The sequence below is a fragment of the Pseudopodoces humilis genome, chromosome 1, assembly GCF_049639895.1.
Source record: "Pseudopodoces humilis isolate 2021_Gansu_Grassland_sample_001 chromosome 1, ASM4963989v1, whole genome shotgun sequence".
Taxonomy (NCBI): domain Eukaryota; kingdom Metazoa; phylum Chordata; class Aves; order Passeriformes; family Paridae; genus Pseudopodoces; species Pseudopodoces humilis.
The window spans coordinates 113,841,294-113,869,012 of record NC_142200.1 but is presented as its reverse complement, the minus strand read 5'-3'; the positions used below and the strand labels follow the sequence as shown (position 1 = coordinate 113,869,012).

The following is a 27,719-nucleotide window of genomic DNA, read 5'->3' as shown; positions in this document are numbered from 1 at the left end:
GATTTGACAGCACAGTTCAGGAAGTCTGTATAATGGAGGAGCTGGAGAGCTATTTCTGATTCCCACTTTCCCACCATGCCATTTACCTTGCAACCTTCGCAAGTGATGCAGCGATAATGATATCCGGTGGCTTTGTCCCCACATACTACACATAGCTCATCCTTGTCTAAGTAGCTGGGTATATACCCTGCAAAGAAAAAGAGGATGTGGCATGTAAACTCCATACAAAATTATATGATTTGATATAAAAAGATTGTATTAAAAACAACCACAGGTCTTGTCTACCAGTGCCATACTTCTGAACTCACTGAATTTCCTGGATAAAAGTTTGTACTATGTTACAGAGTATTCATACTGTCTATAATATTTTATATTATAATTACAATATAAATTACATTTATTTATATAAATAGAAATTATTATATAATGTATATATTTTAATAAATTTGTATTATAATTATAATATTTAATATTTACAGTCTGTAATATTTGCTGTTCTTCAGACTGATTCAGTGTCTACTGGTCAAGAGGGAAAAGTTGGAACATGATTTCTTCTGAGTGAAATACTGCTTCAGAAAATATTCATTACTTCAAAAGATTTGATGTAAAATAATAAAATAGCAGTGAAAGCATACAATATATTTCTGTTCTATATATCAGAAAAACCCCAGGTTTCAGTGTGCCTGGGGAACTTGGTAGTAAGAAATATTTACTGACAGATGGTTTGTTTCAAAGCAGTGAGGTACTGGCAATATATATTCCAAGCTGTATTGATCATGCCTGACCTGGACACGTTCCTCAGAGTAGTTAACATAGCCTGAATTTAAAGTAAAATACATGGACATTCAAATATGTGTGTGTGTGTGTGTACATGTATGCATTAGAATGAAATTTTCTCTTCTGAAGTGGTTCACCAGATCCAGCCAGTGAAAATATTCCCGCTGTGAAAAAAATTGGCAATGCTTGGTTCTTTTCCCACAATGACATTTGTTTTGAAAACACAAACATATTTTCAATTTGAGCAAAAACCCAAAACAATTCTGATGGCAAGCAAAAAGTAATCGTAACTACAACTTTTAAACAGGGTAAAATACAAACCTTTCAAATCAATGTTTCCATGACAAATAACTAAAGGAGTTAAGGTTCATAACTTTACCTTCTGAAAAATCTCGCTGTGAAGATAGAGATCTCAGATTTCCTTTGAGGAAAGTGCAACTATATGTATAACTGTGTAAGATTGTGGAGTGTAGTGGAGTGTAGTAAACAGAATCCCACAACGGCTGAGGTTGGAAGTCACTTTTGGAGGTCAGCTGCTCCAACACCCCTGCTCAACACAGGCCCACCTAAAGCCAGCTGTCCAGGCCCATGTCCAGACAGCTTTTGGGGATCTCCAGGAATACCCAAAATACTCTACAACCTTTCTGGGCAATCTGTGCAAGCGTTCTGCTTTGCCACCTAGTGAAAAGAAAATACTATTTTATTATTCTCAGAAGGAATTCCCTGTACTTCTATTTGTGCTCATTGCCTCTTGTTCTGTCTCTCGGAACAGCGAGGAGTCTGGCCCTGTCTTCTACAGTACGGGGGATCAGGTATTCACACACACTGATATGCCCTCTTGAGCCTTCTCTGCTCCAAACTGAAGAGTCCCAGCTTTCCCAGTTCCTCCTCGTAGAAGAGATGCTTCATCATCTCTGTGGCCCTTTGCTGGGCTTACTCCAGGATTTGTGTGCCTTTATTCTACTGGGGAACCCAGAACTGGACCCAACACTGCAGATGTGTTTCACTAGATTGGAACAGAAGGGAAAGATCACATCCCTCAAGCTGCTGGTGATGATTTTCCTAAAGCAGACCAGATGCCATTTACCTCCCTTGCTCCAAGGACACACTGCTGGCCTATATGCAACTTGCTGCCCACCAGGACCCCTCAAGTACTTCAGTGCAAAGCAGTTTCCTGCCAGCTGGGCCTGCAATGCTGCATTTATTTCTCCTTCCATGGTGCAGAATGTGGCCTTTCCCTTTGATGGACTTCAAGAGATTCCTGTCATCCCATTTTTCTAGCCTTTATGGAAGCTGGTGAGTAAATCAGGAGAAAATAAAGAAGGCATAAAGTATTTGTATGGCCTAGTTTGAGTATAATCATGAGAACCTCAAATGATAGAAGAACACATATCCCTCTTCTCTGAAACAAGGAAGCAGTAATGCTGTGAAGCCATTCCTGGATACAGGCATCTCAGGTCTACCAATATTCCTACTGACATCTGAAAGGGCAGTGGGGGAACAATCTGAAATCTTAATGTTGTATCAAGCCAGTCTACAAGACAGCAAAAGACCAGTTATACTCAGGCTCCATTTCTCCATGATGAACAAGTTATGCTTGGATAGACTAGTGGCCATGTGACATTGAGGGATGGGACACAGCAGGGTTTCAATTCTAATTACATCACTGACTCCTAATAGACACTATGCTAGCAAGGGATTAGCAGAGGCTATTATCTTTATCCTGCCCCCACTCTACTCACACCTGCCTCTGCAACACATACACAACAGAAAGCTGACAGAGTGGGCAGAAGATGCAGCAAAGGGATATAGAATTTTCCCCTAAATTTATCATGAAGATCAATGGCTTCTTGTTATTGCTGGTAACTGGTATTCATGAAATAAAGTCTTTGCATAACATAAATAACATCCTCAAAAATTCAGTATCCCTGGTTAGCTTCCTCAAGAATTGCTTCTGAATTAAATGTCTTGATGTTTGATTAGTTATACAAGCTAGTTAGTGCTGTTTATGTAATGGCAGCTTGTTCTACTGGAGGACCAGGATGCCACTTGTCTAAACCGCTTCCTTAAATATATACAGTAGGTCCTGCATGTGACCACTGCTGTCTACCTCCTTCCTGGAGTTTTGTGACTTTATCCAATACAATAAACAATTTCCAGTCTGGCAGAACACACAATCTCCTAGGGGCACTCCTAGTCAGAAATTAAAAATGGTGTCTTTACATTGACAATTTTATTGCATCAGATGCATTAAGTGCCACCCACCTAAACTACGTAAATATCATGTTCAGTACTTCTGCAGATCGAGTCCATGTCACAAGGGAAGTACACACATGGAACTCTTCTAGTGATTGAACAGGAAACATGAATAGAAAAATCTGATTCCAAGAAATCACTGGCAACAAAAGTGTGTAATACACATATCTTTTCTATTACAGTTTTCTATATTTTTAACACTTCCAACAGCTAATAGGGTCAGAAGCAGCTAGACTGGGAAGATTGGATCTTCAGTAGTATTTTTAGCAGATATAATTCAGACAGACATCGCTGCAAAAGGAGTAAGTGGATTTACATTCAGTTCTTACAAACACTAATGTCCATTCTAAGTAATTTCTAGTAGTTGCAAATATCCTGTATGACCTCTGTATAAATTCAATACAATTTCATTTGAAAGACGTGCAGCTAAACAGACTCAGTACATTTTTTCTGCTTCTCAGAGTTAGAAACAGCATTAGCAGGAAAAAATTCAACACTGTTTTTCTAAACATGGTACCAACATGGAAGAAATTAATAGTGCAGTGGAGATTCTTGGGGAAGCCACGGATGGCAGCAGAGTTCTCTGTTGGATGTTTTGAGGAGGGGAAGAACAACAGACTTGTCTCACTCTGAAGCAAAGATAAAAATGCCTGTGTGCAAAAGCAGATGCTCTCTGGACAGAGTAACCTTGCTGCTCTCTTACTAAAGAAGAATGTCTGGTAAATCTCAAGAGAACTTCAGGTAGGTACCTATTTCAGGTGGTCATAATTTATCTTTTATTTCTTGGTCAAAACCTTTTAAGTAAATAGCTAAGAGGAACTGTTCAAGAGCAACACCAACCTCACTGAATTGTACAAAAACCACCAATATTGTCCCTTGCTGTTTCAAGTCTGTCTGCTGTATTCAGCATCCTCATGGATTGTCATTTGTTGCATCCCACATGATCCTCCAAGTTAATTATCTGTCAAGAATGACCTAACATTGTTTATCCCAATGCCCACCTTGGATCTTTGTTCTGAGTGGAGAATAATGGTGAATGACTTTGATCCACCATGTCTGGTGTTTCCCCTGTAGCCTAAAGTAACTCCTATGGTCCCCAGACTCCCACCTGCTAGTCTGCCTAATCTTACTGTCTTGGCAAGGCTAAGCACACAGCAGGACCAGTTGCCCCTCTCTAGTATGCCATATAATCCATTATAGCCAGTCTTGAGAGCGATTTAAATCACAACTGTAGCTTTGTAGAGGCATGGCAGAAAACAATTCCCTTCAACAGGAAAATGAACAATGCGTCTGCCCCAAGCAGCCATAAGGACGGAAGGAGATCTGCTAACCTATGCAGTCATCTGAGGTACTCCTCCATTAATACTGTATGTATGCACTCTTGAATTACCATTTGCAGGAATGATGCCTTAGAGCACCATATATGACCCTCCACAGTGTAATGGGATGAAGAGAGACAAAGAAGACACTCAGTGGTTATTCCTCCATGCAACAAGGAAAAGAAAAACTATTTCAATTATAACAAACTCCAAAAAGTTATAGTGTTTCTTTTTCCTCTGTACCTGGTACACAGTAACAACAACAACAACTAAAAGCATATTTTGAGAAAAGCAAAAGAACCGATTTCAGTTTTGTTAAAGTATCATTGCACATACTTTATATCTCCAGGTCTGTACAGATAATGAGATATTTGCCTAGGGAATTAAACCACACATTAAAAAAATTGTAAAACCAAATGGTATTTGACTACCAAACAGGGATATGAGTAACACCGATGCAAACAAATTATGCCTGTCTGCCAGATGTTCATTATTAGCTTGCTCCTAATCCAACGCAGATTTATAGCTTGCAGGCAGAAAATGCCATTTTTTGCTATTGCAGGAGGACAGTTACATTTCAAGACCATTATTCAGTATTTTAATTTTCACTATACACTGTCAGAGTCATGTATTAAATATATTTCCTGAAATCTTGCTTTCCCCCATCTGGTAGGGTTTGCATGACTAGAGACCACTCACTAAAATGAGGAGCTAGGATTTATCAGTAGGCTGGTATTCACTTACTAGACACTGCAGTACGAAAATGAAAAAGATGAAATTAATTACTACCTTGAGAATCCTCAACTATATAAAAACTGAAATGTAAATTTGTACTGCTGTTCTACTGCTTTCATAGTCACATTGAACTCTTTACAAATTATAAAAAATTACAAGGACTAGCCATACATCATCCTTGACATACTTGTGCAGAAAAAGCTTAAATGGAGTGTTTGTTGGTGAAAGCATAGAGCCAACAGAAAAAAAGCATACTCCATTCTTATTTGTGCTATTATCAATATTGATCTGAAAGGCTGGGCAGATACACTGATCCTTGTTTCCCACTTTCTTTAAATTACTCCCACTGAGAAAAATGGCTTATTTCTCCTTTGAACTTGGAAGCACTGAGAATGTTGCTGAGCAGACTCACACTTTTCTTGTTAGCTAATTGGCTTGCATGTCCTCAATTTTAAACTTTGTTGACATTCTTCGATTTATGAAATTACTAAAATTTGGCAAAAGATTCTGCAAAGATCGAATCTAAAACATCTTATAGTCCCTTTTCTCTCAATGACTTTTCAGTTCATTTGCTGTGTTCCTTTGGCTGAGTCAGAAACCTCATCAACAACAGTGCTTTTGCAGAGAATGTGCTGAAAACATTTTATCCCAAACTATGTTGTCACTTAAACTTCTGCGATCAGTATTGTACCTGCAGCCATTACCAACTGCAGGTTGAGGTTGACTTTGAGGGTCAGATCATGCAATTTTCCCACCCCCCAAATTATTTAAATGTTTTTAGAGACAATATCTTAGTATCGCAAGAAAGTTACTTGTTTAGAAATCTAAGCTTCACTGAACAAAGCAAAGTATAACCTACTTCACTTTCTCATCCTTCATCTGGCTGTGGAAAGGTGATGAAAACACATTATTTCCATTGACTTTTGTTATGAAAGAAACGTTAACTCCAAATGCATAATGATTTATGCAATGGATTATGCAATTTTTTCTTAGTGCTGTTTCCTTAGATGGGTGGTCAAGAGCAAAATGAGTATTTTTAAGCCTCGAATAATCGTTAACATACTGGGAGCTGCTCTGCTGCAAAGGCCAGGATGACAAATTCTCAGCATTTCTGTAAATTGATTATATCCACACACACTCCCTGCATTGATGAGATGACATTTTGGCATAAGCTACACTTTACTTTTTCTTAGCTATTTAGAAAGTACCCTAATGTTCTCACACTGCTGAGAATTCAGTTTGAGCTAATTCAGTTGCATACTCTAGCACTCATACACTACATACTCCCAGCTGCACGTTAATTGCCTGAGAAAATATAAGGAGAAATAATTGTGGCAAATACAGTTATAAAAACAATAACAATAATAACAGCTTTCAAAGCCCCATTCTCCCACCATACCAAGAGCCCTTCAAAACATGGCATTAACCTCACTGGTATCTCACTGGTATCTCACTGTATCTCACTGGTATCTGGGAAGCAAGGTTAGCTGCAGGGATGAGAAGCCAGCTCTGTTACAGCCTAAACTCAAGAAATCCCCCCTGCAAACCCTTGGTTTGGAGGACAATCTGCCTACTGTTCTCTGCCCCACAGAATCTAAAGCTAAAGTCTAACCTCACAGACACCTGTGGACATTTTTCATTAATATCGTCCAAGAAATTACCATGCAAAAGGGAAGTGAAAGCCAACTCTCATCCCAGTTTTAAACTTGCAGACATTCCTCCCATGCTGTTCAAATGTCCAAAACACTGTGTAGACACCAAGTGTGGGGAGACTGAGGTTTCTGGACTTCTGTACATATTTCTTTTGTACCTTCCTAGCTGCATTATCTCTGCCCTGTCACTGGGTACTCCTCCTCACAGTATAGGTGGTGTGAAGAGATCCAGGGACATTTTTGCCTGTCTGCTCAGCCTCTGCATCGGGTCAGGGGGGTGCAGGCTCCCCCTGAGCATCACTCATCCAGCGGGCACTGCTGCAAGCTCACCAGGACTGGCAGCACTGTATGAGGGGAAAAATATTCCAGTTTAAGTTCTCTGCGACACAACTGAGAATAGCACCTCGTTCTCACGACGATGAGCCTGTTCTGCTTATCAGGTTTCACAGCATTATGCGGAAAACAAAGTGTATCTGGCTGCCTGTTTCCTAGGGCAGGATCAGGTCCGAAAGGGCTTCCTTAATAAAACAATAAGTTCTTGCACAAATGTTGTGCTGTCACCTTTTAACAGCGTACACCAGAGAACAAAAGGTAATGGAGCAACAAGTAGGTGAAAAGCTAAACCCACATCTCCACCTCTTGATTTTCTGGACTAGCATTCTTTTCTTTAAAAGTTAATTCTTTCATCAGCATTTCTGACAGATAGTCAGGAAAAAATAGTTTTTAATGTACTGTAATAACTGAAGCAGCTTTCTGGTATTTAGAATAACTGGCTATGCTTTATAAATGCTTATGTTTTTTTTGCTGGGGTCTTTGGTTGTTGTTTTTCAAGTTATTTTCTGAATTCTTTCAAAGTGACATAAAAATAGAGAAGTAATTAAATACCCTTTCACAAATTATAAGCTTTCCAACACATAAAATGTTGATTTTTTTCTTTCCAGAGGGAAAACAAGACTTTAACCATTTAGTAACTAGGAAAAGTTCTCATAGGAAACGAGTCCATGTGCTACTGTAAAGTACAATCTGATTTGAACAGCATATTATTGAGATTATGACAAATTTCAGGGGACTAACAAAAATACCAACTGCAACAATCAAGACTCCTCATGAACACCTGTTTAGGGACTTAATTTTGCTTTAATGGGCTATTACCAAGGCTTCTCTAACAAACTCACTCGCTCCCCCAATCAATTCTGGATCAATACAGACACACATGCCCTGTGAAAAGCCTTCTGTTCTTAGGACAGGATTAAAAGATTCATTAGTTTTACGATAGCTTGCTTAAAAGATAGAAATTGAAAAAAAAAAGAAAAGAAAAGAGAAGATGCACATGTTCCACACAGTTTAGATCTCTTCTGCTTAACAAACTCAACATTTGTGAAGGTTTGACAGAAGGGAAGCCACTTTTTATTGATTATCACAGTAATAAGGCTCTAAAGAATCCCAAAACACGTTGCTCAGTCTCTGTGAATGATCAATTAAAAGCCTGCTTGAGAGCCGGCATCCACGGAAATTCACCGCCATTTCTTAGGGAAACTGAGATGGTAGAAAACAAGGGCATACGAGCTGTTTTTAAAAACAACTCTGTAGTCTTTCAAACAAACAAGTTCAAAAACTTTACACAGGGTAGATGTCAGGTGTCTAAATACTGAAATAACTTAAAGCTCTGATCTAGGTGAACCAAGTATTATTCATAACCTTTAACATTATAAAGAATGTATTCCTTCAGTGACTTTGCAACAGCAAGTCTTTATTTTTTCTAAGTTAAGCCTGAGATAAACTTTTTCTTTACTCAAAAATAAGACATGGAAAAGTCTACAAAGGCTATGAATTCATTAATTAAAACGCAACAACAGATAAACAGCCTTAAAAAACATTTAAAATGTTGCACAACACAAAAAACATGCTTTATCCACAACTACATTTAGCCTACAATTTGATCATGCTGTTACAGCTTCCAAGAAGGATTTAAAAAATAATTTTCTTTGTTATGAAATACGATGCTGTCCAATGTATAAAATTAAGACATTTTTCCATCAATCATAGAGGTTTGTTGCATCAAGGGTTAGTGAATATTTTCTGCCTAAAGGAAAATACTTGAGTTTTCCATGCAGTTAATAAACAGTACACTTTTCACTACAAAGATACTTCAAAAGTAGTAAATGGTGTTTTCTTTATCTCTCTAGTTACATCAGATTCATCTGGATTTCAGAAAACTGCATACAGAAAATCTGGTCTGATCAGAAAAGGACATTATTTTGCCATAACATACAGTTTATTTTTCTTCTTTAATAAAGCGATTTTAAAGAAGCACAGAGAATGTATACTTTGTATGCGTCAGTTCGGTTGCTGAGTTCAAAACAAACAACACTGAAAACATTTCCAAGTGTTTGCTAGTATTTTGGGCTCTTTTTAAATCTCCTTTGATTACTTGAAAGCAAAAGAATAAATTCTAAAAACTGACAATGATTTAACCCCTAGGGAGCAGACACTGCACTTATCTCACAAACATATTGATTAGATCAACCTTTCAGATGCAAAGTCATCTTTCTTGCATAGATATATTCTTGAATTTTCAGTCTTTTTTGCTCTGCATAATCAGAAACTTGTGGTTTTCACTTAGAAGACAGTAACTCAAACACAATCATTTCCCGTACATATTTAGAGTCCTATTTTCAAAATCTTTCGCCTGAGTTGCTGAGCAAACAGAGTTCACATTTATTGAAAACACTGACTTACACGGTTTGTATGTAACCAGAAACATAGCTTTAAGATGCAGAATATATAATGACGACATTTCAGGAGAGAAACTTTCTTATCAAGCTCACTGGTGAATAGCAAAGGAACTTAATAGCCCAGGAAAGCAGAAAAAAAAAGCAATATACTTGCAAATGTCTCTTATAGATTAAGAAAAAGTGCTTGGAAATCCTCATCGCTCACTGAAAACCTTACAATCACCTAGCAACCTATGTTACTGCTGCTTTCAATTTTGAACAGGCAGCCTTCACATTCAAAGATGCATCTGAGCCAACTGATGCAACTGTAAGTTTAAAGCAAAACAAAAACAAAAACAGAGATTATTTTTTTTTTGTTATTTAAATAAAATGCCCCTACCTTTCTTCTGAGAGTACGATGGCGATTGCACTTGAGAAAAAGTAGGTTTTTCTTCTGTGAAAAATTCAGGTTGGTTGTACTGATTCAGGGCCATGTCCATGTCAGAGTACTCGCTTTTAAACACGTTTCCAGGGTAACTACAGGTATAAGGCTGATTCACCGCCCAGGCCTGTTCCATATATATGTTGTTACTGTGCAGGACCTGAGCATCACAACTGCTGTAACCCTGATTATCTTCGATATATGTGCAATAATCAGTGGACTGCATGTAGCAATTGCTACCAGCAGCTGGGTGCACTTCATATATTTCTTGCATACAGTAGTTCATTTTGTTAGCCTATCTCAGCTTCTACTTTACGTACACACACACATGCATACACACGCAGGCATGCATACACATGGATCGGGAGAGGAGCAATGAATATACACCAACAAAGTCGACTGCAAAACAGCCCGTTTTACTTCGGAGCAGCACCTGATGTGCTAAAATCCTATTTATATTGGGACGGCTTGTGAACTCCCCTGCCAGTCAAACATATTGGGAAGCAGATTTATGACAGTCAAAGGTCTTAATCTGTGACTGTAAGTTAATTCCAAGGGAAGATGGCAGTCAGGTAGCAATGACCACCAGACAAAGAAGCGACATCCTGACAACCCTCCTGTTCCCCCGTTTGTCTGGAATAATCATTTTATAAACCATTTCCAGCCTTTTCCAATATGATTAGAAAACGATTACTAAGGCGAGGACACAGTTATGTCACTGTAGTTGTCAACTTAAGTGTGAAGAATTATAAAGACTGCTTAAGAACTCCCAGAGGGGATACGCTGAAAATCCTAAAATCAATAATCCTGTTTTTCAGCATTAAACCATAGAAAATCCAATAGTGCTGTGCTGATGACCCAAACAGAAGTCTAGTTTTACAAAATTTAGCAACTTAATCTGTCATCAGCTTTATTGATTTTGTTTTACAGAATTACATGCATGAATCTCCCCAGCCTTCCACACATACACAATCTTCCCCACTGCCTGGTAATGAATTTACGGGAAAGAGGCTTTTCTAAACTTCAGTGATTGCAAGAAGTAATTTCTATTGAGTTCAACAGGTGGGAAACTTCAAAATAATATAATCAGCAAAAAGAACACTGCTTAAATATTATCAGTAAGCTAATTGCTTTGCTATTCTGCTTTGTTATCTTTTCTGTTTCAGTAATGACGTATTTTTAGAAGGGCATTTTTCTGATAATAGAGTGAGGAAAGGAAGAAATATTTTTTGCTCATTTTGGCTCACCTAGGAACTATGAACATGACAATGTCACTACAACAAAAACTGCATCATATTTTAATTGCTTAATGCACCCCAGAATTGTATGTTTAATACACCTTCTTTAATCAGTCATTCTTTTTTCATCTAAAAAAAATATTTTAACTTCTATTAACTGCTATTTTTTTTTTTTTAATTAGGAAAAACACGTTTTTCTTTACAGCACAGCAAGTAGGCAACAAACTATCCCTTTCTAATATCTGTTCTTATTATTAGCGAGCTGAGTTACTACTGATTTGATGAGAGCTTCCTTATTTCACTTATTTTAAACTAAAGGATTGCCAAAATGACCATGTAACTTGGCCCTTTTTCTTCTAGGATCTCAGTTATTCACCTAACAATCTTGATGAACATACTCTTAAATAGTCCTCAAAAGTTCAGTGCAATAGGTAAGAACTGGACATGACATGTTTGTATTTTTTTCCTATCTGATATTGCTAAATATTTCAGACTAATAAAACCAGCCAACAGAGAAACATGTACCTTCCAACATACACTGTATCTAACCTATCTAAATAAGCAGTTAGTGCCTAATTAACTACCAAATCCAGGACAAGTCCTTCCAATGATCAGAAAAGTTAAAATTCATACTTGGAGTTCTTCTTCCCCCCTCTAACTATAAAAGAAGCAGGAGTTCTTCTTCCCCCTCTAAAAGAAGCATCTTTAATGTGCATTTCTTATCAACTTGCTCATAAAATAATAATACATTTAGTAAGTCAAACTGAACTCTGTTGAGATCACTGCTATGGAAGTTAATGAAGTTGCCTCTAAAATGAACTTATTCTGCTAAAACTCTAATAATTTAAACACTTTATTTCATTAAGATCACAGTTATTGAAATTCAACAAATAAAACCCTAATGAACCCTCATTCATTTACCATTGTCTAACTCAACAAATACCACTCTAAAATACAGTGTGAAAAAGCACACAATAAAAGTTAATATTCATTTTAGTTCAGGCCCATCATCTAGATTTTACAAACAGTGAGTTTGTCTGTGGTAAAAAACATGTATCATGAGGGATCTGATTTTTCAATGATGGACGTTCAGCACTTGATAAAAAATGCCTGTTTCATTCAAGAAATTCTACAACAGTTGTTTATACCGAGACCCCCAAACCATTCCCACTAAGGTGATGGGTTGGTAATACTGTAGTGTGTGTAACACACAGAGCTTGGTGAGTTTACTTCTCCACACTCCCAATAAAACATTCCCAAGTACAGTGCCTGGTTATTCATTTACCATAGAAAGATCCCCGGTACCGCCAACAGGAATTTATGTAGAGCTCCCACAGAGGTGAGGCTGTGTTTTACAGGTTAGCAGAGCACAGTATCTCGATACTTTTACACCACTCAGAAAAGTTTTGGAGAGCTGGACTTTAAACTCTTAGTGAGAATTTTTACCATGTGGATTTGCTTTGTCAGCAAAGTCAAAATTCTCATTAATCTTTTCTTCTCTTGATTTTTTCCCCCCTCTGACTGGATTTATGTTTGTTTCTGAAAAACTAAACAGAACTGAAAATCCTTGTGTAGAGTGAGTTGTTCTAGCCAGGATGGCACCTGAGGAAATAGTATTTCAACATGGCACAGCCTGTGACTTACTTTCTGTTCCAAAATAAATCCTTCAAAAATTTCTTTTTTTCTATTGCTGTATCAATAATGCTTAGAAATGTGTCACATGTACTATTTTTGTCAAGAGTTCCTTTAATACCACAAGGAAATGAAATTACATGAAACTGTGAAGGATGAGGAAAAAATGAAAAATTAATGTAAGACTTTTCCAACAAACAAAACAACACAAAAAAACAAACAAACAAAAAAAAAAGATGAACACTGCCAGGGAATGTGGGTTCTTTACCTGTGATATGCCAATATTAAAGAGATTTATAGCTCTGCATATTGTTGTTCCCTTGGAAACCAATCAGTTCAAAGAATAGTGCAAAGATTTTAAAAACTGAAATATTCCTAAAATATTTTCATTTTAATCTTTTAGGGTCCAATCCTGTAAGTTCATTTCATGTACGCCTTTGAATTAAATTGTCTGATACAAGACAGTCAGACAGTGTCTTTATCAAAAGTCTGAAAGTGGAGTAGAATTATATTAACAGTTTTTCTTTCTTTTGTATTCCGATTTGAATATTTGTGTCTTTACATCATGTCATGTTGAGCTTTTATTGCCTCCAGCAATTTAATATCACATTTTGAATTTTATTAGTTCACACATGTCTGATTATGTGAATACATGGAGGCTAATCACCATCAGAATAAACCCTTCAAGCAAACAGGCTAACAGGGATAAAACAGAAATTTTGATACTGCAACAGCAGAGGATCCAAAGCGTGAACCTTTCACAGTCTAAGGTGTTAGTCCATTGCTCTAAAAAAGGAAGGTATTACTTTTTGAACATGTGTCTGGAATGCCCCAGAGGTTTTTATATACTCACCCTGGTGTAAATCAGAAATCTAGCGCAGTCAGTGATATTAACTAGGTAGGCAGGAATCAGGCCGAGAATGCCTGAAAGAGGGCTTCAGCAGAAGAGACTGCCTTACACTACACCATTCAGCCCTTCATTAACTCATGTTTTACAAATTATGACCAAGACTTTTAATTACAAACAATGAAATACGCCCATCAAGATGCACTTACTTCTCTAGTGACTTAGCTTGGTTATAAAACCCACCAAAATGAACCCACGGAAATGTTAAGGAAAGACAAAAATCCTGTGGATGACACTACAGCCTGGACACTACAGCCCAACCAACAGAGGTCCCTGAAAAAAAGAAGTCTCATGCAGTACAATTTAATCTGCTGTGGCATATTACCTGCAAGAGTCCTATTCTCCTGACTTTTTCCAAACTGTGCACCCCTGGTCTAGAGTCCTGGGTATCTCAGTGCTGCAGATAGGGCCCCTGCACGCCGTTCTAAAAGATTCGGCAGTGTCGGTACGTGGGAGGTATTGCAGAGCATTCAAATCAGTAAGGGCAGAGTGCCACTTCTGAAGGACCAAATGGAAGGATCTTACGTTGGTTGCTGTTCAGACACTTCATGGATAAAGATGAATTAAAATATAGTATTTAGTAAAAAAATTTTGCACATTCAAACATGTAGTTGCAAAGATTAAACAATCTGTTCTGAGCTCCTCACAGTTTTGTATGCCTGTATTATCAGTTCCTAGTTTTGTAAAACAAATTTTTACACATTACAAAATAACCGTTATATTTCCTATTTATAGATTTTATTGTTGCCTGAATTGTCTCAGCCACCTCTGATGGTTTTGGGAAAGAAAAATGAAATAGATCACTGCTTTTTGAGCAAACACAAATCTGCACTTTCATAACATGGGCTACATTCCAGACTGATCTTCCCATATCATAAGGAAAATACACTGAAAACTGCAAGAGCTTTTGAGCAAAACTACTAATATGGCTATTACAACACACGTAAATTGTCAAATACCACTATCTCAGTGCCCAAACAATGAGTTACCATCTCTCTTTAATATATGTGTTTGCACCACCTTATTCATTCACTTTGCACACTCTTACCAAAGATGCAAAATGGTTTCTCAGAAGTAAGGCTGTGCAAACTCACTGTTAGAGATTAAGCTAAGAAAACCTAAAACATCAGAATCCAAAATAAAAACAAGCATTTACAAAAACAGAAAATTAACTCCTCATGGTGTTTATCTTATTTTGAAAACTCTACTTGTGACTAAATCATAAGGTATGTAGGATTATGGAATTCTAGTGCTGAAAAGTCACAACAGCATTTGACAGTTCCTGGAGTATGTCTCAGTGGAAGATAATACATTACAAAAATCATCATTTTGTCTATGCTGCATTTATAGTAGCAGTCAAAGGAAAAAAAAGATAAATCTTTCTGAAATAAAATTATTTCCTTGGGTTTGCAACAGATGCAGGAAGATTCAAACCAGTGGTATAAACCACAGGAAAATCTTAGACAACAGCACACCTCTTTTCTCCACATGTACCAAGTTAGCTATTTCTCTAAAACTGTTCTTCTCACAAACCCCAGTGCACCTCGGTTACGACATGACACTAAATTTGTCTGTGACTCATAAAATGCCAGTATGATGTGCCTTTTATTGAAATACTTCAGACTCATTAGTCTGCTTGAATAACAAAGAATGTCATAGTTTATATTTAAATGTTCAGATTCACTACAATTCCAGTTATCCCTCAAAATATTTTCGACACCTTGAATAAATTTAGTAAAAAGAGAACGGAGCTTGCTCTTTTCTGATCAGGACTCCTCCAGGGTTTGTGCTTGCTTCTTCTCGCACTATTCCCGACATGGATAAGTAGCACCCAGTCTCGTCAGAAAGTGTTTGCTGGTTGAGACGTCGGCCAACAAACGGGCAAACAAAATTCTTGAATAGTTTTGACAACTTTTAAGATGGTCCCTGAACAAATATTACTAAGAGTAATTATAGACCTGTGACCCAGACAACCCAGTTTGTTAAGCCTCCTCATATATCATAATTGGAAGACTCTGTTAGCAGACATCAGTTAATTATAGAGCTTATCTCTTGAGAAAGTAATGGACAATACTTAAAACATGTACCTTTTCTGAGTCATTCCCTGCCTCAACTTCACAAGAAAACATCAAGTTAAGAAGTTTCATTTGCTCAGAAATAGAACCAAGCAGAAAACAGGTTAATTTAGCTTGGCATAACATAATTAGCAGGCTCCTGGATAGGACTGTCTGGGTTTGGTAGCCTCCTGATAGCCCTTAGTAAGACGTTAAAGCGATCAACACCTGACATCTGTTAGCAAAGAGGCATTCTGAGGTAAAGTACAACTAAATCTAAAGAAATCAGGTACTTAGACCAGTTTAACTTTTTCATGAGGTGATATCCTGCCTGACACTGTAATCTCTCTTCCTGGAGTGACGCAAAACTTAAGTAAAAGAAAACAACTTGTAATCCCCACCTCCCAATATAAAGTAATTATTTTTTAGGCAAAGAACAATGAAGTACTATTTATCCAAGTTTAAAGAGGAATAACTTAAGCACTTCATTTGTGTTAATACCTTAGTAACTGTGATTCTTAAAAGGAATTCCTTCAATGCTGTGCTGATGTGAACAAAACAACCTACCTCAGAGAAAATGGTTTATTCTCCTGAATAGTGAGGTAGAGAATATTCTTAACGAGAAGTCCCACTTGAGCTCTATACATGCACTTACTGAGGCTCTGGTTATGGTTAATAACAAGAAAGAAGGCAAACAACACAGTCACAGGTGAGAGCTGAACAGCCTAAAAGTAGAAAAGAATGCTTTCTTTTGTCTTTTCATTTTTAATATATCAAAGATATGCTGTATTAAAAAAGGCCAGGTTCAGAAAAGATTTTTGATCAGCTTATAAAGATCATAATGAGAGGAACAAATGCTTTTTAAAAGCTCAAAAATAAGAGATATTATTTTTTATTAGGTATCACACAGAAAAGCCCAGTAAGTACTAATTGCATTGTCATAAGGGCTCCTCACAAAGCTATTAAATTAAATAGAAAACTAAAAACCTCAATTACCACTGATGAAAAAAAAAATTAAAAAAGATTGGTAGCACGAAAACATCCCCACATAATAATGCTTTTACCAATGGCCAAACCCCTGACAGTAAACAAAGACATAACCTGGTTTTGCTTTGTCTTGTTTTTCTCTAAATACAGCATTTTCTGTGCTCTGCATGACAATGTCAGTTACCTTTACACTTTTTTTCTTCTTTTTGGTATTCCTGGGCACTTGACATGATTTGAAAGTTTGCTTTTGTATGGCCTGGCTGCAAAACTGTACTAGTCCAAGTTGAAGCATGTAGACACTGCGGAAGCTGCTGTCCATTCCTCTGGATATCATAATTTTTGAAGTGCCTTTTCCTACAGAAACGATTTTCTGTGCCCACTACATTCCATTTCTGATTTCTGTCAGGAAGGTGAATCAGTCTGTCCCACAACAGGAGGCCACGTCCTGGATGTTTGGCAAATGCTGCAGGGCTACGAACTGTAGGCTTTGCCAAAATCTTGCTCAGGTGTGGAGTTTTGGAATGCAAGTGGTTCCCCAGCTCTCTTGATGCTGTGGTATTCTCGCGCATCTCCACTGGACTGCACTGATACGATGCAGAACCTTTCAGCCATGCCCATTCAGCCACCATAGTTCCCCTTCGGTAAAAGTGAATATAAGATTTTCCTGTCTGAGAATCCTGAAAAAGCAGGCAGATCTATGTGGACAGGCTAACACTAGATGTAACTTTCACAACATCGCAACTACAACGTGGGCCCCAGGGCAAGTTACCACAATTTATTGCCTTGCTCATATGATCATTTGAGGTCTTGTAGGTCGAGGCTGGTCGTGAACAATTTTCAGATACTTAAAACACAAAACATCAAGGATTCAGCCTTGTTTGACTTTGCTCTTATCGTAGGCTGACCTGAGGGACACTCTGTTACCTAAGTGTGACATTCTTATGTGGGCATGCTTAGCAGTTCCGCTTTTGCTACCTACTGCCTTTCTCTGCCTGTGGTCACAGTGGAGTATCAGAGATGCTAATTTTATCACAGGAGCACGGACACTTGGCTCCAGTGTGGATAATGAACACTACCAAAGCTGCATGATTTTATCCAATTGGTCATTGCTTATTCTTTGGTATAGAAGAAACTGAGATACCATTATCTGACAAATTTGTAAAACTAATATAGCCCAATTTTTGTTTCTGGGCAGCAAAATTAAGTCAGTAGAAATTATCCATCAAAGATCATATTCTGTATTGAAAAAAATTATTTTATTTTGTATTATATGTAACAAAATTCAAATACAAAACAGCTGTTTAACTTCTATAAAGAAAATAGCAAATTCCAGACATTTGCTGAATGATATCCACAGTAGTTTTAATCATAGTAAGATTCTGCTGTTCTAATCAACCTAAGAGTTAATTTTACATACATTTCACTCAGTAAAGTAACATATTAGTAAGTAAGTGCATGTCAAGTCATTAATTTCCAGAAAAAAAGGATTCAAAGTAAATTGGGATTTCAGTTACCAGATCTATCATAATATTGCTGTTTCAGAATCCTTTGTCTTAGGATTTCTCTTAAGTGGAATATTGTTAGTACAGGACAAATTCAGAAAACTTAATCATGGTTAGTTTTAAATACTGTTATCCTATGTTAATTCCTGTATACATAACAGGATATATATATGTTATTTAATTTTAGATGTAAACACCTTTTTTCTGCTAGGAATACAAGCTCACCTGACATTTGAAGCTACAATTCCATTTCTTCTACTCTATTTCAGCTGGACATGAATAACAAAAATTTGAGAAAGTACCTGGCATCATGGACTTCAATGCAAAGGGCAGGTAAGTTACCTACGTAATTTGCCCTTATCTACTTCCTTCTAGTTTTATAGATCCGCTTTTAGTTCAGACTTGATTTTCTAAGCAAAATTAAAAACTAATTTTAAATGCAGGTAATATGGCAAGAGAATATCACCTGTAGGAGGATAATCAGTTTAAAATAGAATACTGAAAGCAACCCAGAAGTACTAGGCAATTTTAAAAAATATATAAAAGAACAGAATAAAAAACTTTTGTTCATAATTTGAACACTGATATTCTCTTGACTTCACAAATTTAAGCTCAGAGGGAGATAGGATTTCTTTGGTAAGACCCTCTGGGAACTGAGAATTTCCCTCTAGATCTGAACTTAGATAACTCATTTTTTGTGGCACGAAGGGGAACTATGCACTACAACCCACCCTTCCTCTAGACTTTGCACAGCCTCGAACAGCGTACCTGGTTCAGTACAATGCTACTCTCTCTTGATTTCCTTCACACCCTAATTATCTCCCTGCATGGACAATAATTCATCTTCACAAAATGCAAGTCAGGCATGTGAAATATATATATTAAAAATATATCCATTTCTATAATACACTCATAAATAGATCCATGCTTTATTAGCTCCTTGAGCAGGACAGTGATGCAACAAAATTCTTGATCTTGTTTAGAAAAGTCAGTTATATATCCTCAGTTACTCAGGTCTTGCTATGAGTCCTCAAGATCAGAGATTCATAATCCAGGCTGTTGAACCTCATCAGGCAAAAATATCTATATCTTTCCCCAAATTTATCTTTGCTATTAAGGGCCATCTTTGCTGTCTTTTAGCCTATGAGGATGTGTCTTACCTTTGATTTTAATTAAAACCCATACATTCATGACTATGGTAAAAATTCTGTTCTCCTAGGATTCAGAGAGGGTGTCACACAAGGCTTACAGATTTTCACCTTTAACACGGAATTTCAAAACCCTTCATAATTTAAAGAATAAAATCAAAACATATTTTCCAATTTCTTTGTTTGCAAAGCATCTGTGGGACGTTGAAATATGATTATACACACATTTAAACTATGAGGAGAAATTGATTCTATTACAGTTTCCATCATTTGGAATTTACCCAAGCAGAGTTTACCAAGGCTAGCCAAACATCAAGAAGCTATATCTCTCATTTCCCTTTAGTTCCCTCTGAAATTTGTCTCACTATTTTGTCTGCCATGTTAGCTACAGTTAATTTATTTTTACAAGTTTCCATTTTATTTCACAAATTCTCCTCAGTCACCAGGGGCTGAATTTCATATTCAAGTTTTGCTAGTCAAAGATTAAATTGCAAGGAACTACTACTGAGGGCTCGTATATTTTGTGTCCTTTTCTTGCACTTCATATACTGTGGCACAGCATATGTTTATGTCTTAAATTACCATTCATCTTATTATAATGTTAAATTAGTTTCATGACAGGACTACATTATTTATTCTACTCCATTGGTTTTAAGATATACTGCCTAAATTTCTCAAAGTATTTTTAAATTTTTTAAAAAAATGTATTTTTAAATTTTTTTAACGAAAAGCACAGTTGAAATCTCCTGCATCTGCTCTTGGTCTTGTCAACCCAAAATCTTTGATAAAGGATGGTAATGTAATTTTGTCTCCACTCCTTACTGTAGGAGAAGCATCTCTCTCTCCATCTAGCTACTGTTAAAATGTCTATAATCAAGGCAGGAAGCAGTACAGCCTACTGGGTTGAACCATGACTAAAACCACATGCCCCGTTTCAGAGTTAAGAGGGACTAACAAGCTGAGCCAGAGCTCTTCTCATCAAAGAATCATCAAGCAATTTCAAAATGCACATTGTAGAAATAACAGGCATCCCAGCAGTCAACAGGTCAAAAGATTTCCTCAAGCTCCCATCAGAAGGTTTTTTTAAAGGGAACTTTGTTTTTATAGAAGGAGAAAGGTTTTAGCAGATGAACTGCCCATTAAGCTTTAACTAAAAGGATAACCAGTATTCTTTTATTACAGGCCAAAGCAAATACTCCTTAATGGGTTGGCCTGTTCTCAGACATGCAGTGTTATCTGAACGTCAGTATATAAAGGACTATAAAAAAATATGGAACAATCCATTTTTCATCTCAATTATATGGGTTCTTTTCCAAATTCTCTACTAATATCTGCCTTCAGCGATCAAAAGAACAAGATATAAAAAGCTCTCCCATTTTTAGTACAACTCAAGTGGAGAGAGGCACTAAGTTGTTTCTCCAGAAAGATGGAAGTTGGTGGCCAGCCAGCCAGTAGGACAGTGCTTCCTGCTGGAATGAGCTGTATACTAACCCTGAACTCTAATCCTGATAAAACTCAGAGTGCACAAAATAGGACAAAAACCACCTGAAACAGTGCCTCTTCCCCATGTTCACAACAACCTTAGAGGCACTGCATTAAATTCCCACTGCCGTGCCCTGAGAGCAACACTAATTTTCCTTGCTTGGGATCTGCCCTGTTGCAATCAAGGCTGGATTTGCATTACCATTATTACTATTACTGCTTTATACCACAGTAGCTCTAGTTAACAGCTAGATCCATAGGTGATGAAAGCTGCTGTGACCACACGGGCAATCAGTCCCTACTCCTTAGAGACTGACCACAATTGCTCACACTTTTTGGGGGAGTGCAAACATTTATTTTTCACCCTCAGCAACAGGCTGTCACTTAGGCAAAAGGTAAATTAACAGTTCTGGGCTGTCAGAGGATTGCTGTTTTCCCAGTTACAACGAGACTTCCTCTAACAACAAAAAGTTATTTTACCTTCCAAAACTGCTCACAGCAGAATTGCCACTGAAATTTCTCTCTATACAGTATTTCAATTTGCAGCTGATCAAAATAGTGGCAAGTAGGAAAGCATCTTAAGAGATCTCTGAACTGTCATTTACTTACTTGATTGCAAAACGTACATAATAAAGTTTTGCTTTTTGGATATTTGAGGTTTACTGAAAAAAAAGAGCAGCAAAGACAAAAGCACTTTACTTGTTTGGGGTTTTTTTTGTTTTTCCATTGAAGTGTGCAAGCATATAAGGACACTGAAGTGGGTTGGCTTCAGAGAGATCAACTAAGGCAAATGTAATCAGGATTAGGACTGAGGGGTGCACAGTAAGTTGATGAAGCAGCCTAGCTTTGTATGGACCCAGTCAAATAACACTAGAGGATTTTTACTTGATGATTTGATGAGAGGAAAAAAGAAAAAAGCAACCAAGCTACAATTAAAGGACATGTCCCCAGTAAAGTTAACACCTGATTCATACTTTGTTCCAGCATTTTAAACCACACAAAGTAACTATAAGTAAAAGCACATAAAGTTTTCATGTGTGTTTGTGCTGGGAAAGACAAAACCACCTGTGCAAGACAAGGCTAAGGTTTCATTTCTTCTCATTAATCTTGCTGTCAGTTCACAGCATTTTATTTTTCTCTCATTTATTTTGCTTCTTCTCTCCTCTTCCTCTTTTCTCTCCCACCCCTCCATTTTCTCCCAAAAAAAAGCACAGCATTTTCTCCTTACGCTTCCTTAAAAAAGAGGCAAACACTTCACAATCGAGTTTCACAACTTTTAAACTAGGCTCATATGATCACTGAATAAGCAGAAGGATGGAGCCCAGCTCACACAGACTAGCCAGACTCTTCTTAAATATGCAAATTCTGCCTCTGTAAAGGTGCTAAATAAAACCTTTGAGAACGTGTGTTTTCTTTCCTAAATTTTTAAAATATAAAAATTACAGTGCCTATAAGAAAAATATTGTAGACTGAAAGGAACTGTAGCAGGTGGAACTAGCAATGTCTACTGAAACCATTAGGTGGTTTTCAATATTTCAGAAACATGTGCATATGTGTATGTTTGTGGAAGTAAACAGCCAGGGTTATTTAATCCAGGACTGTTGTCCTGCTACTTGCTTTAGCAGTGGCAATATTATAAAATATTTAAATATTACATTTAGAATATGGATTTCAAGATTAAGTTTCAATATTTCCAATCTTTTGGACAAGTGTTAAATCACCATGAAAGAAGAGCACACCGATAATTACAATAAACTTTGTAAACAGTTTCTAATGTGTAAGAAAAGGCAATATTAGGAAACTTGTAATAAACAGTGCAATAGCTTTATCCTTGTTCTTGATATATCTTAATGAGCTTCTCTGTGAATCAGTGCACTTTTTAAAAACACACTAAATGTCCATTAACTTTTAAAGTAATATTACACATATCAAGAGCTGGGGTTGATATTATGCTCAAATTTCTAAACAAGATAAAAATTAATCAGAGAAAAAGAACACCCAGAAGAACACAAAAGTTCTGTAAGTCTGTAAGTTAATCAGAGCCAGGTTCTGAGCACAGAAAAGCAAATGGTTCAGAGTTCAGGGTTTTGGTATGTAAAGAGCTCTCTGAAAATTCATCCTTTGAGAGATGAACAGGAATAGTATAGACCAATATAAAATCTTGTAGCAGCTACAGATAAAACAAACTCACCAAACGAAATGAATGAACAAAGCTATATAGGGAAAAGCAGCAAAATACCAGGACACATCATGGAACTAGAACGGTGGTGCTAACCAGTACAGCCACATAGATGCTAAATGCATTCATCCCTCTCATAGTTCTGCATGACACATGGGAAGGAGTTTTTCTGAGAAGAAGCTATACCTGAACCATAGGGCTCACCTGGCTGCTGTTCTCCAACAGGAGTCATAAGTGGATACCCAGGGAAGAGAAAGAAAAAAGCAAGCACATATGAGAGTTCTCACCAAGAGTATCTCAATACCCAGCTACTCCTCAGCCCCAGGGACTGCTGAGCCCTTGTGGCCTTTCTAAAATGTAGCAATACCCAACGGATCTCTCTTTGAACTACAGCCCAGTCTACTCTTGCGCACATTTCTTGTATTCACAACACTCTCTGGCAAGGAATCCCAGTCTCTGTCTCTTCATGTGCAGAACCGCCTCCCTCTGTTTGTTTTAAAACAACTTTGATTTAATTGAGAGCAATCCACCTCTCCAGGGCTCATTTTGCAGACTGCTGTTTGTGTGAATACGGGAATGTTAATGGATGTTTACTCTCTTCATGTTGTGTTAGATAGTTCTTGTAATGCCTGGGAACCTACTAAAATAAATGGGAGAAGACAAACACCATTTTCAGAATATGGCTCAAAATACATAAGCCAGATCTTTAAAAATGAGTAAGTTACAGTGAAACCATTTAGGAAATCACTCAGACTACTTCCTCAAATCACTTCAGATCACTGCCACCTTTTTCTAAAATCCTGATTTGAATATTATTTTCCTCATGAGATTTCAAATTAACTCACATAGTCTTCCTGTAACCTCCCATTAGACCTTCCACTTCTTCCCACCGGGGAGTGGACAGCATATTTGGCTGCTGCTTGCTAACAAAATATTGGGGATACATGCACATAATTGAAGCTCTTTCTTTTTTCAAAGTGGTGAAACAGTTTAAGTTATCTTGGTTCTAAAACAGCTTACAGAGATAGCCAGTATTTTGAAATAACACCTCCCAGTGAAGGACTGAGGTTTGAGTAATGGCCAGGTAAAACAAACAAAGGTACTAAGCTAGCAGTCTTTACAGATATGTAATTTGTTAAAGACAAAAAAAGGTAAACAAAGAAATTTTGCACAAACAATGCAGTCAAAGCTTCTTCAGAAAGAAAGACAAACTTGGATGTGAGGAGAGCATTATTTTAACTTCAAATAAATTCAAGCTCGGTACAGGTCTAAACCATTTTCAGAAACACAACAAAGCAATAGTGAAAGATGTTTGTGTACAGCAACATTTATACATTTCCTTAAATATTTGTCTTCTTTTACAATAAGCACTCTAGCAAATCTGATGCTTTTAAAGAACATAATGAGAAGTGCATTTAGTGAATGTATTATATATATATATAAAAGGTATTTTTATATGGAAATAACTGGAAAATGCCCAATTGGATTGATCCCACAGTTTACCCACAGCTTTACAAAAAATTTTTTTCACAAAAAAAATTACAGTCCTTTCTATAGAGCCTCTGTATAGGGATCAATAACAAGGACAAGCATTGTAAGCTCATTGCTCTGACATACAGTTATTAGAACTAAACAGCAGCTGTGGTCAGCTTTTGAAGATCATAAAATGGCAGACTGGAACTCCTATTGGCAAGCAGAGCCAAGAGCTTTATTTTATAGGTTATTGGAGAAGACTTAGGAAAAACAGAAGGACATTTTACTCCTTCTAAATAACTACTCTGAAAGCTTCTTGCCTGCAAAATGAACAAGTATGTTTTATATTGACAACACTTTGCAGTCCTCCTAACCTGATGTCAGTAGTGAAACACAGCTGCACAATCTGAGAATTACACTCAAAATTTCAAACACAACAGTCTGCTCCACCAGAAATAACTATCAGAAAAATGAGTTAACCACAGAAACAGGTCTGGTTTAAAACTACTATAGAAAGGGACTAAATATACTGTTAGATCATTAAAAACAAAATAGAAAAAAACATATCAGCATTAACATAATGAAATGTACTTAAAATTACTAGCAAATGCTACAAAACTAAAAAAATACTGCTACTACAAAAAAACCCACTTTTTCTGTCTGTTCTTTGTGAAACATAATCATATCCCCCCTTTTTTTTCTTTTTTCAGTGTGTCATCTTTTGTGAAAAAAACAGCAGGTATTCATAAGTTGGAAAGAAAACACAATATATTAAAGAATTGCATAAAATTCGAAACATTGGAAAAAGTCTCCTAGACTACTTTACTTTTGTATTTATATAGCACTTTTACAAAGCACTTTCAAAAATATTAAATTTTGAACAAAAAAACCAGGTAAAATTAACCCAGTGTCTGTAGCCTAGAACTTAGCAAGTGTGATATTTTTAACTGCATATTCAGAAATACGCTTCTAAGTAATAAGAGCCATCATGGAGTGATTCATAGCTTCATGCAAAAACATCCCACAATATAAATCTTGTTAACCTTTTGAAAATCCCCAAAAGATCATTACAAAGCTGCTGAATCCTGGCATAACAAAACCTTATATTAAAGTATTTACTGTCCTCCTAAAAAGTCCCATTACTTAAAAGAAATAATACACTTGAGTTAGTTGGATTTTATCATGGTCTGGCAGGCAAAGAAGTGTCAGACAGTGATGTATGTCAAATTAAATTATCCTAGGAAAATCATTATAGAAATTCAAGAGAAATAATTTCTCAGCTGATGTAAAACAATAAACTGTTCTCCACCTGAATTAATGTCAAGCTTACAGGGTAATGAGCATTACAGTGAAAAGATTCATGAAGAAAATGTGGTACCTTTCCTATTCTATTACTTTTCCCAGTTCTTGGAAACTACGTGCAACACCCTTGGAGACACTGGCTTTCAAATGGATTTGTTGCACGAAAGCTGATTAATTTTCTTCTCCAAATGAGGAACCTGTTTCAAGAAACGTTGCATATTAAATTCTACTTACTGAAAATATGCATTTATGACATTTAAATTATATTCCCCAATGTAAGCACTTAATTTTATTATAATTCCTATCTTGATCTAACTTTATAGTCATTACCAAATAGAACAGTGCGGATATTTGAGTAGGAGCACAATGGCTGAGTTGATTTTGAAGCTCCCAAGTAAAAGCAGAGTAAAACCCCAGCCTTACTGAAATCAGTGAAAGAACTGCTGCAGTTTTTACTGGAACCACTATTACACTCTTTACCTTCTCTCTTCATCTGCCATGAAGGAAAAAATTATGAGATTTACTGAATTCTACAAACACTATTTTCTAGATTTTAAAAACCATTCTTGAATTTCCTGTTCAGTTTTCACTCTAGTAAATAAAGTAGGATGAAAATATGACTCCAGGTTTGTCCTGCATTTTGGGAGCAAATATTCAGAAGGAAGCCTTCAGTGATAGCTATGGCCAAGTGAATAGTGATGCTAAACCAGAAGCTTAATTACAGTGTTAAAATAGAAAGAAACTTTTAAAATTATTTTACATATTTATTAATTTGGAAGTACTATTTTCTCAGTGAGAAAATATTACTATTCTATTGTGCAAATGTATGCACACAAAAGAACTTGCTTTATTGCTAAGATTGTGCTAATTTTATAATGCTGATGAAGTTTTTTTTTTCTCAAACATTACTCTGTGGACAGCAATTGTTGGTATCAACTGTAAAACTGCTGATGAACTGTTGTTGCAGCCCAGAAAACAAATCATACCATGGGCTGCATCCAAAGTAGTGTGGTCACCAGAGCAAGGAAGGAGATTCTGCCCCTCTATTCCCCTCTCATGAGATCCCACCTGGAGCATCCAGCTCTGGGGTCCTCAGAACAGGAAGGACATAGATCTGTAAGTCCAAAGGAAGGCCACTAAGATGAACACAGGGATCAAACACCTCTCCTATAACAAAAGCTTGAAAAAGTTGAAACTGTTCAGCCTTGAAGAGAGAAAGTTCTGGGAAGACTTTTTTGTGGCTTTTTAGTACCTGAAAGAGGACTATAAGAAAGATGGGGACAAATATTTAGCCTCTTGCAACAGGACAAGGCGTAATTTTTTTAAGCTGAAAGAGGGTCAATTTATGTTAGACATAAGGAAGAAGGTTTTCACAATGAAGGTGTTAAAACATTGCAACAAATTGCCCAGGGAAGGGGCACCCCAGCCCTGGTAACACTCACATCAGGCTGGATGGCCATCTGAGAAACCTCATCTAGTTGAAGATGTCAAGGCTCATTGCAGGGGGGATGGACAAGACCACTTTTAAAGGTTCTTTCTGACCCAAGCCATTCTGTGATTCTACAGAAGACAACCCACGTTTAATAAAAAAAATGTTTCAAAACAGAAAAGCTAAACTTGCAGATTTGCTTTGTTGCATTTAAGTGTTTGATGGCTCATCTGAAAACTATTTACTTTACCAAGGTTCAGTTAATGAGAACAGAATGCATCTATCTCAGACATAATACTCAAAGACATACTATGTCCACTTCTCCTGAAGCATCCCTTTATATCAATGTTTGGTCATCATCCATGCTAGTTGTAAAAAAAAAACTGGTTAGGTAAGTCTTGACACCTACAACTGGCAGAGTTGCAAAGGCAAACTGATAAATTTGTCTACAAAGCCTGCAGGTCCAGCTTTTCACTTGTCTGCTTCTTAGG

At 36.9% G+C, this 27,719-nt stretch overlaps 1 protein-coding gene across 12 annotated transcripts in view; it reads right to left on the bottom strand.

Moving 5' to 3' along the window:
• The window catches only part of THRB (thyroid hormone receptor beta), a 157,094-nt gene that overhangs the window by 20,287 nt on the left and 109,088 nt on the right, over positions 1 to 27,719 (bottom strand). For 10 of the 12 annotated variants that reach the window (XM_088054237.1, XM_014248395.2, XM_088054264.1 and 7 more), the window contains one exon: positions 87 to 187. In XM_088054237.1, the coding sequence (XP_087910363.1) occupies positions 87 to 187 (101 nt within the window). Of the gene's footprint in view, positions 1 to 86; positions 188 to 9,853; positions 10,182 to 16,897; positions 17,343 to 27,719 lie in introns of those variants that run through there. The other 2 variants (XM_088054226.1, XM_005518956.3) reach the window with 2 other exon arrangements.